Source organism: Mya arenaria, chromosome 4 (genome assembly GCF_026914265.1).
Source record: "Mya arenaria isolate MELC-2E11 chromosome 4, ASM2691426v1".
Classification (NCBI taxonomy): Eukaryota; Metazoa; Mollusca; class Bivalvia; order Myida; family Myidae; genus Mya; species Mya arenaria.
In genome coordinates, this window is record NC_069125.1 from 1,726,684 (window position 1) to 1,740,828 (window position 14,145).

General features: G+C 34.3%; 1 protein-coding gene across 5 annotated transcripts in view; it reads left to right on the top strand.

Annotated features, from left to right (window-relative positions):
* Positions 1-3,977: 3,977 nt before the first annotated feature.
* The window catches only part of LOC128230320 (mediator of RNA polymerase II transcription subunit 25-like), a 42,681-nt gene continuing 32,513 nt past the window's right edge, over positions 3,978-14,145 (top strand). For all 5 annotated transcript variants that reach the window (XM_052942496.1, XM_052942501.1, XM_052942499.1 and 2 more), the window contains exons 1-9: positions 3,978-4,127; positions 5,040-5,085; positions 6,985-7,109; positions 10,240-10,341; positions 10,759-10,879; positions 11,315-11,380; positions 13,254-13,341; positions 13,615-13,668; positions 13,976-14,089. In XM_052942496.1, coding sequence (XP_052798456.1) covers positions 4,015-4,127; positions 5,040-5,085; positions 6,985-7,109; positions 10,240-10,341; positions 10,759-10,879; positions 11,315-11,380; positions 13,254-13,341; positions 13,615-13,668; positions 13,976-14,089 — 829 coding nt within the window. In that variant the 5' untranslated portion in view covers positions 3,978-4,014. The remainder of the gene's footprint in view (positions 4,128-5,039; positions 5,086-6,984; positions 7,110-10,239; positions 10,342-10,758; positions 10,880-11,314; positions 11,381-13,253; positions 13,342-13,614; positions 13,669-13,975; positions 14,090-14,145) is intronic.

The window sequence follows — 14,145 nt, forward strand, 5'->3', positions numbered from 1 at the left end:
ACTATATATCTTAGTAAGGGCATCTGAGTAAAATGTATTGCAAAACAAAAACATATTTACGACTTAAACAACACAAAACTTATAGTTATGACTATTAAAGAATATTCAAGAGTGGTTAAATTTGAAAACATTTCAGTCGTACAATAATTAGTATTCATTTATAATGGTGTGTAACGTACGTGCGAGGCCAACACGGCCAACAGATCCCTTCAGAGAAAAGCATGCTCAACACTGAAGGGGTCGACTGGTCTTTATATATACATATATTCTCCATTCACACGGAGACCTGGATACGCTAATTTGTATATAATCAAGTGCATCAAGTACACCAGCGTACTACAAACGCACTTCCGCATACAGCGGAACGTTACAGGGAGGTGAAACAATATCACTAAAAGAGAAAAAAAAACATAAGTACACTTTATACACACTATTTATTTTTCTTTAATATCTTAATGTACTTTCGAGACAAAAAAATCTCTCAATCTTTCAATTATACATATAACTTTATCAAAGCTTTGTGTTATGATGTGTACCCTGTCAGTCTTATGATAGGCCATTGTAACGTGCGAGACCAACAAACACCATCAGATCTCTTCAGAGAAAAGCATGCTAGACCCTGAAGGAGTCCACTGGTCTTTTTATACACTAAATTCTCTATTCAAACAGAGCCCGGGCTTTGCTAATTTGCATATTACCAACCAAGTTAACATACGTGCTATGGACGTACTTCCGTTTACAACGGAATGCTACTATGAACGCACATCCGCCGCCTACAGCGGACCGTTACACTATGATTAAAACTCAATACTATCGGAACATTTTGTTTTCCTTTTAAATAAGAACATATTGTTGTTAAATTCTAGAATATGTACATCAAACCGAAATTATTTGTTTCCAGACCCTATTAGATATTTAAATCAACATAGTGTTCGGTATGTGTGTATAATAATTATGTACGTGATACTACAGGTTATATTTTACGGCGCAGTATGAAATGCATACAACAAAGAAATAGAGTAATGCATACAACATAGGCAAAGAAGGGTTTTCACATTTGCATACAACATACACAAAGAAGGATGTTGAGAAACGCATACAATATAGAATATGAACAAAAATATTGACATTGAAATATAATTGTTTAAATCAATAAATTAGTATGTTTATGAGATTAGTCAAGTGAAAAATAGCTTATTCACTTTATTTTTGAATTTTGCTTTTAAAACTAAAACATAATTGATTTGTTTTTCAAACTTCTTGTTTTGTTTGAATAGGGAAAAGAACCTTATATGAAATCATTAAAATTGGTTTAATAGCTTGAAGGAAACAAAAAGTTTATGAAAACTTTGCAATTGGATGAAATAAAGATTGTATTCATTGTGTATACTATATAAGCACATTTATGAAACAGAAACATATCATGTCACACTGCATGATTACAATACATCAGATATAAAATAAATAGATATAAATAATTTCTCATAAGTATAGTAAAGCACTTGGTACTTGATAAAAGACATACATGTATTTTCAAGAATTATTGTAAATTATATGTAACAATTATAAATTGTATCCAAAATGAACAACACATTTGCATAAATATATTATATAAAAAATGATGAATACAACAGAGAAGCATGTGGGATGTAAAGAGTTTACACATGATAAATGTACATTTATTTGTTTACTATACTGAGTAATTTTTTACTTAAATATTGCATGAAAAACATAGAAATTCTTTAGTGGTTGTTGAATTATCTGAAGGTGTGTTAACACAATATTTGTTGGTCTTGACGGGTGTGGTGAATTTGACATGCAGGCGAAATTGTTGGGTCCATTTTAAAATTATATTTCCACCGTTCTTCATCCTCATCGAAAAGTGGGAGACATTATATAGTATTACGTACTAAGTAAATGTTTTCTATATAAAATATGTGCTGCTTCCATATGTTTTAAAGAAAGCTTTTTGTAAAGTTTTTGTCATTAACAGTCAAATTAAGGTTGACCAGTAAGAAACATTCCTGAAACTGGTTCATTATAATTTCTTATGTTTTCAAGATATACAAAGCTGTCACATTTTTCTTTTTCTGGTAATGGTTCTATTTAAGGGATTTTATGAATTCAATTTGCCTCAAACTTTAAATAAAAAAAATCTTTTTTTCCTGCTTTGGAGTCCTTGATGTTTAATGAGTAATTTTGGCGTTAATGCAGAGTAAAAAAAGGCTTTTTTGCTTTCCAGGAATTTTGTGTTTTAGTTTGGCGTTAAACTTAATGAGTTGTCTAGATTTACAAAATCATCGAATTCAATAAAGATTGAGATCACTTATCCAATAAAATTAAAGGTCACTTGTCCAGTAAAATACCAGTTATTGGAGATTACTTATGTGTATTGTCTGCCATAAGGTGTCCAAATGACATAATCATGATTAATTAATGACATAATCATGATTCATTATATATTTTTCATTTGTCACCTAACACCTATCTTTATGGCATCCCTTAAATGAACGATGTGTGAATAAAGAACAAACAAACGATTGCATAGCACCTGCTATCATGGATAATAGGAGTATTGTCTCAGAATTCTGGGGAGTTTATAATAAGGAAGTCAATAAATGAAATCAAAGGATTGTCACAAGACAGCATATAGGTCAATAAAGATTAAGATCAATACACAGAAGCTGAGTAAGATACACAGATCAGAAGAAGATAGAGTCAATAAACGAAATACAAGTTTCTACAGATTCTACACATATGGGAAACACACAACTTTACGATTTTGAATCATTCATTTTAAATTGCTCCAGAAAATCGTATATTTGTTATTTCTCAACTCATTTTATTGGAAAGAAAACACTATAACACGATTTATCCAAGGACTTTGTCTTTACTTTCCCCGATTTCAAAGTCTTCATAAAAGAAATAATAAATTGTTTCTTTATAAATCTAGATTTAAACCATTAAACCAATTTTAATGATTTGAAATAAGTTTCTTTTCCCTATTCAAACAAAACAAGAAGTTTAAAAAACAATCAATTAGGTTTTTTTTCTAAAAGCAAAATTAAAAAATAAAGTGAATTAACTATTTTTCACTTGACTAAACTCATAAACATAATAATCTGATTTAAACAATAAAATTTCAATGTCAATATTTTTGTTCTTATTCTATGTTGTATGCGTTTCTCAACATCCTTCTTTGTGTATGTTGTATGCAAATGTGAAAACCCTTCTTTGCCTATGTTGTATGCGTTACACTATTTCTTTGTTGTATGCATTTCATACCAACCCATATTTTACTACACTCCCAGGACAAATGCGATAATTAGAGTTTCTGCACAGCATTCAGAGATGGTAAAATATTGATGTACCTTATATGACTCTACTTAATATTGTGACGTCACACGCATATTTTTAACATACACGTGTATTCTATATTCTACACATCTTGTTGCATATATAAAATATGTCACCTGGCACCAATGTATTGAATTACTTGAAAATCTCTTGCTATACTGTATGCAGAATGCGGTGGGAATAACTTTTCTAAAATAGGGAGATTTTTTATTATTTTAATAAGAACAAGCGCTGTGCTAGCTTAGATGTTTTGCTGACTATTTTGCGTTCTGGAATTTAAAATTTAGAATCATTTTTGGCGTTTGGCGAGTTGTTTCTTTATATTGTTTCTGTGTATTTGGTAGGCTGACCGTTACAAAATAGATGTTTACTATCGTAGGACGTAACCTTTTTTCTTTATTGCTATTTAAAAGTAGTCCTAAAATTGTATAAAAGTGCGCACATTATTTTTATTTTTCCAACATAATGTGAGCAAATTCACATTGTTTACCTATTTAAATAAAACTCATGATTATATTTTTATTTATCACACCATTGATTCTAATTCAAAAAGGTTTTTTTAATTTCTTGCTAGGACTATTTTTTACTCTTTCAATTCCCCGTATGTGTTGCAAGGCACTTCCGGAAGGAAGAAAAATAAAATAATCAACTGCGAAAATGGTCGCTTTAGACAAGCCACCTGTCGATGTCGTGTTTGTTGTTGAAGGCACCGCCAATCTTGGTGCTTATATCGACGATCTGAAGACAAACTATATCTTGCCAACATTAGAGTATGTTTTTAGATCCAATAGAAGATGATGTACAGATTGAAACATATTTTACTATTACATGACATTAGCAAAACGAAAGTATATACAGTATTTAGGTGAAAGTCGAGAGTAAACTGTCACACTACATAAATAGGATGCAGCATTTGTATCATCATTGGCAATGGGCTAATGAGTTTTGTCTGTTGAGCATTTCAATGTTTCCTGTTATAATAAAACCCCATAATTAATATAAAAGCTGTCAGCGAACTTTCGTAAATTCTTTGCTTGCCAGTCTGTTTTTACAAAGTAATCAGCTAAACTATTGATATATTGTGGTGTCTTTTAATGAGAATAAGGTTCAGATTAAAGGATGATTTAGCACATACTTAAAGACCATATGGCCGGAATTTAAAGACCCAGTGCTTTTTCAGTCAAATTTAAGCATCCTCGGCACCCCAGTGTATCATAACCTATATGATACCCTGGGCAAGTTGGCTAAGGAAACTTCGTTAATGTTGAATATTTATAAGCATTTTTTACCTATGAAATAGCCGATAACAAAAAGGAAAGAATCTCCTTTGTGAAGAGCCGTCAATATATTTAACAATATCCTGCCAAAATTGATTTGTAAGTCGTGATCTAATTGGATTATTTTGAACTGAGATTTTATCCGAAACTTCTCAACCATTTCAGCACCGCATGAGTTGTGTCTTATGCGACTAATCAAGCGGCCGGATTTCCCCTTATTAATTATTCATGAGTACAAGATTTTACAGCTGATTTGCCCAGGGTATCATATAGATTATGATATGCTGGGGTGCCGAGGATGAATTTAAGAAGTGGCATGCATTTCCACATTGCGAAAATGTATTTGTAACATTTCAGTTGTAAGCCCGCAATATCTGTGGCCTAATGTTTTTATTAATTTTTTAGGAAGTTTAATGGCGGACCACCAGATCCTATTGACTATGGCCATGATGTAAGTATTAATAGATATTACTAAAATCATTTACAAGCATTTACTCTTAATTTTTGTGTTGGAAATGTTTAAATTCATTATCTTCAGTAATTATCGATATCAATCAAAGTACATGTAAGATAGAAGTGCAACGATTCCCTCTGATGCATTGAAAAAGCGGTTTTGAACTCGCCGATTCAATACAGAAACCCCAAAATTTGATTTGATCCGCATATTAAACATGCATGCCACAAAATGATTTGTTGCATTCTAAACATGTCAACTTTTGTTATGCGGCGTGTGGTTGGTTAATAGTTAATCTGGCATCCAATCAATAATAGAGTTTCATTCTTACTTAAGCCTAGTAACATAGCGTCTCCCTCATAGAAAGATACTCCTAAAAAACTAAATTAAGAGTGTTGGCTTTCAGGATTGATACAAAAAACAACATTTAAAATTTGTTTCGATGACTAGTTTTCCAAGGTATGTCAGCTCGATTAATCTCATGCAGCATTTGAAAAGGAAACACTCCATCGATGTGTTCAAAATTTAAGCCTGTCAAATTTGACATACAATGTGTACAGAAAAACACCACACATTTATAAAAGAAACTATCTTGTTATACATATTATACTTCACTATTTATTTCATTGTATTTGGGGAATAAATTATAAAGATTAAGAGAAATTTGCATGTGTGTTGTTCCTTTTTTAAATCATTTAAAAATTATGACAAACAATATTTTTAACGGTTACACACCACCATTATATTATTGAAGCTCAACACTCTGTTGATAAATTTTAAATGAATGACAAATCCATGTCGTGTTTTGTTGTTCATTCAAATATTATCAACATCACTCCATGCTTTTTGTTAAAAGTGTGTGATGTTTTTTTGTTATTTAACTTTGTAAACAGAAATTCCAAAAATGTTTAGAGATTTAATATTTCATCACCTTACTCACAAGCCAGAAAAGCTCAGTTGTAAGAGCAGAGGAGTTAAAGGTGTAGGTTTCAATAACAATCACAACTGACTGACCACTCTTTCTTGTCAATTATTATTTTTCAAAGAAATAATTAGATCAATTTAGTCAGTCAATTCATGTATTATTGAAAACAGTGTGTAAGGTAAAGGTGGGTGCGGCATGTATACGTTCTGTTTAAAAGCGAGGAATTACTCTAAATGAACACTTGGCAGTTGTGCATAACGACATATTAACTAAGATTTAAATAGCAATTTTGGACAATCTGAACATACATATCAAAATTTGATCATCAGATCTTACCTAAGTTAGTAAGATTGTGCATTTTAGTCAGATTTTTATTAATTGTTATCTTAAATAAAAGAAAATGATTGCATTAAAACATGTTCTGTAATTTGTTTATACTGTCACTTAGAAGTTTACAAAAATATGTATATTAAGGTGAAGCGATATGTAAGCTGGCTATTTTTAAAATATTATTTATTTGTTACAATGACTTGCATTGAAAGCTTTCTTCACAATATATCTTACAAAGCATACCTTCTCATGTAAGTTGTGCAATAATAGTAAATACAATCATTTAAAGGGGGGATTTAAAAAGTATTGCTACTCTTTGTGTTGCTAGTGAAGCATGCCTGAAACATTGGGATTACTTTATCCTGCTGTGTCCACGTCAGTGTAGACAGCATATTTCCGATCAATGACTTTTGAAGCACACGGTGAATTCTAAAGTAGAGTCTTCAAGCTTGGTTTGCTCTTTAGGTATGATCATTGTATGAGCCCTTTTGATTTTTGGGCCATGGTCAAGGTGACCTTTACTAGAAAAAATAATGGCATTCTGTCTGATCTTTTCAGATTTGCAGAATTCAAGTTTCAGTATTTTTGCATTATCAAACTATCATCATGGATGTAAATGTTTTGCATCTTTCTCATTACAGTACAGCTGTACCCTCTACAACCTGGTCACGTTTTTCTCTGCTGACATTGCACCAGACTCTGCCACCAGATGCTCCGATCTGACAACCAGCACCCACCAGTTTCTCTCATGGCTCGACAGTGTCAAGTAAAGAATAAAACAATTATTCCCCTAAAGGATTGATGATTTTTTATTCTGCTTTTCAGTAAAGATGGTTATGGTATTGTCATAGCTTTCAGTTCCTTGGTGATTTTTTATTCTGCTTTTCAGTAAAGATGGTTATGGTATTGTCATAGCTTTCAGTGCCTTGGTGTCATTTCTCATCATTGTTGACATACAGAAACTTAAACCTTGTTTGAACTGGATGTTTAAAGATTTTGACATTAATACATAATTAAAATGCAAACATGTTTAGTTTATGTAGAGAAAACCCCATAACTCCGGCTTTAACAATTGTCAAGTTATGTGCCTTGACTAAAATTAAGCAAAAGGAAATGTGTCTACACTAGTTTAATTGTGAAAGTAGGTTTCCTATAAAATATTGGTTTAGGGGGCTTTTTTAGCAAGTGTATGACAAATATTGCTAGATCTATAATTTTTGTTAATTATTAAGGCAATGTCACAAATCAAATTTGCTTATTTATAAATTAATGTTTTGGTAGAGGTATATAATCAGGGTTCCCGCTGGCGATCGCCATTGTCGCCATTTGCGACAAAATCGCAAAAGTGGGGACAACTTTTCAAATTTGGCGAATTTATGGTGACAACAATTTTTTTCTAAAATATTTTCTTTAAATGACGTAAGTGGTGCCCATGTGGCCTGCATGATAATCGATTCTGTCTCTGTCATAAATCAAGCGCATCTGCTGGTGCGACAACAAAAATTAATCCGATAATTAGGGCAAGCAGTCACGGCCCAGTCAACACCTCGCTAATTATTGCAGAATTTTATTGCTTTCACGAATAAACAATGACATCCTTTAACTGTTATGTCTCTTATTAGCAAACAAGGTTAATATTTAGCTCAACAGCTTTGTTGTTGCATAATTATCGTGTTAGTTTTAAAAATGCAAATCAAGGAATTTTATGTTGGCGGAAAGTCACGTGATACGCAAATTTCGTAATGACGTTTACGCGCTAAAAATATATTGCTTTCGGTTTTGTCGCAATTTGTAATTGCTATAAATGCAGCATTCTAAGGGTTCAAAAAGATTAACAGAAATCATTGGGTATGCTTACAATTAATTAGAATCAAACCCCATTTGATAAGGCTTCTAATAAGTTGGCTTGGGTAAAGAGTAGGTAGACGAATTTCTATTAGGAAAGTTATGGCACTGGTTTGACAATGTATATTTCTTTGAGTTTCCATTTATTTTGAATTTATCTCATAAATTCTTAATTGTAATCTTTAATGCTATGACACTGTTGTATGCAGGCATTAGACTGAAATCAACATATTGATGTTTATGTCACATTTTTTGCAATATTTTCATATTTATACTAGTCCACATACAGTATTTTGTCAATAGAATAACAATTTGCTAATATTTTGTGCTTCATTTACAACAAAATGCTATATTTTTGCACGACAATGTGCTTATTTAATGCAATTTAAGGCTCTTTAAATGCTTAAACCCCATGAGCTTCAAGGGGCTTCGCTCCCTTGGCCCCCACAAGGGCGCTGCCCTTAACCCCCCGCGAAAAAGTGGCGCCAACTTTTTAGAACCCAGGGGGAACGCTGATAATATCATGTTCATGTAAAATTGAACTGTTTTTATGCCCCCGAAGGTGGGCATATTAAAATCGCACCGTCCGTCCGTCCGTCCGTCCGTCCGGCTCTGTAACTTTCCCTTGTATGGACAGATTTTAAAATAACTTGCCACATGTGTTCCACATACCAAGACGACGTGTGGCGTGCAAGACTCGTGTCCCTACCTCAAAGGTCAAGGTCACACTTAGTGTTTATTCACAATGGAGTGCTGCATATAAGGACATAGAGTATAGGTTGTCGTGTCCAGGCTGTAACTTTCTCTTGTATGGACAGATTTTAAAATAACTTGCCACATGTGTACCACATACCAAGACGACGTGTCGCGTGCAAGACCCGTGTCCCTACCTCAAAGGTCAAGGTCACACTTAGTGTTTATTCACAATGGAGTGCTGCATATAAGGACATAGAGTATAGGTTGTCGTGTCCGGGCTGTAACTTTCTCTTGTATGGACAGATTTTAAAATAACTTACCACATGTGTTCCACATACCAAGACGACGTGTCGCGTGCAAGACCCGTGTCCCTACCTCAAAGGTCAAGGTCACACTTAGTGTTTATTTACAATGGAGTGCTGCATATAAGGACATAGAGTATAGGTTGTCGTGTCCGGGCTGTAACTTTCCCTTGTATGGACAGATTTTAAAATAACTTGCCACATGTGTTCCACATACCAAGACGACGTGTCGCGTGCAAAACCCGTGTCCCTACCTCAAAGGTCAAGGTCACACTTAGAGTTTATTTACAATGGAGTGCTGCATATAAGGACATAGAGTATAGGTTGTCGTGTCCGGGCTGTAACTTTCTCTTGTATGGACAGATTTTAAATTAACTTGCCACATGTGTTCCACATACCAAGACGACGTGTCGTGTGCAAGACCCGTGTCCCTGCCTCAAAGGTCAAGGTCACACATAGTGTTTATTCACAATGGAGTGCTGCATATAAGGACATAGAGTATAGGTTGTCGTGTCTGGGCTGTAACTTTCCCTTGTATGGACAGATTTTAAAAAAACTTGACACATGTGTTCCACATACCAAGACGACGTGTCGCGTGCAAGACCCTTGTCCCTACCTCAAAGGTCAAGGTCACACTTAGTGTTTATTCACAATGGAGTGCTGCATATAAGGACATAGAGTATAGGTTGTCGTGTCCGGGCTGTTACTTTCCCTTGTATGGACAGATTTTAAAATCACTTGCTACATGTGTTCCACATACGAAGACAACGTGTCGTGTGCAAGACCCATGTCCCTACCTCTAAGGTGAAAGATACACTAAGTGTTTATTCACAAGGGAATTCTGAATATAAGGACATAACAGTGTAGGTTGTCAAGTATGGGTGGTATTTTTTTATGTTCAGAGGCAATTCAAAATAACTTGCCATATGTATTTGACACGTAAAGGCAAGATAAACTTTTCATGTACTGACCTTGTTCGTAGGTCAATGTCACATTCGGGGGCATTCGTCACATACTGTGACAGCTCTTGTTATTAGTACTTTTGTTTTGCAGATTTATAGGAGGGTGTGGAGAATGTCACAGTCACATATCGGAGGGGCTACGCACAGCGCTACATGTGTTTGATGACATTAAAGAAAAGAGAAACAATGAAAGGTAATTTTGGCTCAGAAGTAGAAATTTGCTTTTTTGTCTTAATGCAAACTTGATTAAATTTCACTATTTCTAAATTTGTAATGTTTTATACATTTCTTCATTTCATGCCATTACGATTAGACCAACCTCCATTGATACGGACACTCGTATGCACACAGATCTATACAAAAGTATTTTGTCTTTTTGCAGGAACAAATGTCAGGATTTTTGCTCAAGTGTGGAAAAAGGGGCCCTACTTTTATACATTTTGATTTTGAAAAAATGGTGCTTGGAAAGCTTGAAAGGGGGATTGATTTAGAGGTATCTTAGAAATTTTGCGTGGGTTTTTGTTTGCGAAGATATTTCAGGAATACAGGAAATCTACATATAATACAACCCCAGCTACTTGTATTTAAATAATTACACACTGTTTTTCAGGTTATCTCCGGAACGTCACTGTATTCTGATCTGCAACTCCCCGCCCTACCCTTTGCCCAGCATGGAGGGATGTAAATACACAGGCTACTACAGCGATCAGCTGGCAAACATGCTTGCAAAAGTAAAGAATAATTTCATACTTATTTTCTTACCTTGACTGTTAAGACAGCTTCACGTGTAAGCTGATATGAATCAGGCTGGAGTTGGATACTTGCCGTTAGTTAAAAATATTGTGTGGTTAGAGTTTCATCCTGTCTAAAACAGGTTGGGAAGTTAGGATTTAAAAAAAATATGTTTTAGAGCATTATTGTCATCACTGGGGAATAATGCAAAAGTAATCTTCAGCATTAAGGTTTTTAAACTTCATATAATTCCACACAATTTATTAAAAATAATACGAAGAAGTTTTTTAACCAACAGATAAGAAAAAATCAGGATGTAAAATTATGTAATAAATGTGAAAAAACATTCAAAATGCTAGCCAGTTACAAGTATAACATGTAATGTACAGCAAGTAAATTATGGCCTTAATTAAAGAAACTGACTTTCTTTTCAGAGAGATATCAACCTGTCAATAATTTCACCAAGAAAAATACCTGCCCTGCAGAAGTTATATGAAGCAGTAAGTAATCTTTTATTTATGAAACATTACTTATTAGATTTAATAGATATTACGTGTTTGATTTTATTGAATCTTTCTATTTTATACACAAGTTGATGGCAGGCAATCAAAGCTGAGTTATGTGTTTGACTTCAATGACACTCAGTCTTGAAACAGTCAGTGACTTCACAGTGACTGTGTATGAACTTTGCTCCTGACAATGCCTGCATAAACTTCGCTCCTGGCAATGACTGTGCATTAACTTTGCTCCTGACAATGCCTGCATAAACTTCGCTCCTGACAATGACTGTACATTAACTTTGCTCCTGACAATGACTGTGTATAAACTTTTCTCCTGACAATGGCTGTGCATAAACTTTGCTCCTGACAATGACTGTGTATAAATTTTGCTCCTGACAATGACTGTGCTTTAACTTTGCTCCTGACAATGACTGTGTATAAACTTTGCTCCTGACAATGACTGTACATTAACTTTGCTCCTGACAATGACTGTGTATAAACTATGCTCCTGACAATGACTGTGTATAAACTTTGCTCCTGACAATAATTGTGCATTAACTTTGCTCCTGAAAATGACTGTGCATTAACTTTGCTCCTGACAATGACTGTGCTTTAACTTTGCTCCTGACAATGACTGTGTATAAAATTTGCTCCTGACAATAATTGTGCATTAACTTTGCTCCTGACAATGACTGTACATTAACTTTGCTCCTGACAATGACTGTGTATAAACTTTGCTCCTGACAATGGCTGTGCATAAACTTTGCTCCTGACAATGATTGTGTATAAACTTTGCTCCTGACAATGACTGTGTATAAACTTTGCTCCTGACAATAATTGTGCATTAACTTTGCTCCTGACAATGACTGTGCTTTAACTTTGCTCCTGACAATGATTGTGTATAAACTTTGCTCCTGACAATGATTGTGTATAAACTTTGCTCCTGACAATGACTGTGTATAAACTTTGATCCTGACAATAATTGTGCATTAACTTTGCTCCTGACAATGACTGTGCTTTAACTTTGCTCCTGACAATGATTGTGTATAAACTTTGCTCCTGACAATGATTGTGTATAAACTTTGCTCCTGACAATGATTGTGTATAAACTTTGCTCCTGACAATGACTGTGATACACTTTGCTCCTGACAATGATTGTGTATAAACTTTGCTCCTGACAATGACTGTGCATACACTTTGCTCTTGACAATGACTGTGTATACACTTTGCTCCTGACAATGACTGTACATTAACTTTGTTCCTGACAATGACTGTGCATACACTTTGCTCCTGACAGTGACTGTACATTAACTTTGCTCCGGTGTATGGTCGTGTGACATTAATGACCTGGGATTGCATGACAGGATTAATATTAATCTCAGTGATTCCATTCAGTGTTAGTATATAAAAAAGGAAAAATTTGTGATGAGAAAAAGGACATTGATTAGAATGTATGCACAGTTGGATATTAGATAAACAGTTCATAAGGATTTTTTCTTGCTGCTGTTGAAGGTCATTTTACAATACAATTACATCTAACAAACATGGGTGTAAGTTTTTATTTCATATGACTAAAGTGATACTAAAATTAGGAAAGTGACTTAAGATGAATTAAAAAGTTTTATGATTACTGCCCAAGCTATACAAAATCCAGAATGAGCTAGCCAGTACAGCAGTGCATAACTTGCGGGCTTGTGCTAATTCTGACCACTGTGGCTACTGCATGGTTGTATATTACAACTGAAGGAATGAAAGTAATGTACTCTTCATTTCAATGAGATTTAAAGGATCTTTGATATTTGATATATTAAGAATGTTTGATTTTTATGTATCATTTAGAATTGAATTTGACTGGTTTATTTCTGACTTCCAGTCAAGCACAGCTGAGGTTCCCATACAGACCAAAGACTTCTCCGTTGATCTACATCATCTTATCCTATTACATGGTTTTGAGTTGGAGGGTAAGTGTTCATTATTCAGTTGTTACTGACTAGTAAGGCTGGTATCTATAACTTTGAAAATTAGTGAAAATAAATTTGATGTGAAAATTTTGTAGTAGTAGGTCTTGCTTAACTTGAAAGCTTTTAATACATACATCTATAATTTACATTGGAATTTCGAGAGATGAATAATTCATTAAAAGAGTCATAGTCTTTTATAATATTTATCTAGATGTAAGTTTTTGTTATATCAGTATACAATTTACGTTCAAGAACAAGATGTATATATTGCAGAAAGATCTCACACGCCTGTACAAGGAGATGAGGAATATGTCAAAAACCCACTAGGTAAGGCCATCCTGAAAATGATTTTTATAGATGTGCAACTGAATAAGAATGATTCTATATTGGTGTGTAAAGTGGCATTTAACCACACCAACTTGATATTAAAATACATTTATTGAGGTAAACTTAAATACAGTTGTCCCCCGTTGGCTCAAACTCCCTGGGACTGGTGGAAATACCTCCAGCCTCTGGAAATTCAAGAAAACAGACAAGGCCTGATAGCAAAACTATCTTAATGTTGTTAAAATTGGATGTAATTAAACTAATCTTAAATCAGTGCATTCACTATAAGTAAGCTCTTCTATTTCAGTGAGTCATTCCCCAGCCCCACCCCCAGTCCCCCCTGGAGAGTTTAAAGTGCCAACAACAGCCCCATCAGCCATGCCAACACAGCCCTCCCCCCAGCCCCTACAACCACAAGCAGGTAAAGGATCTTGAGTTATTGACTCGTAAGTAAACTTGGATTGTGGACTTAAGGGA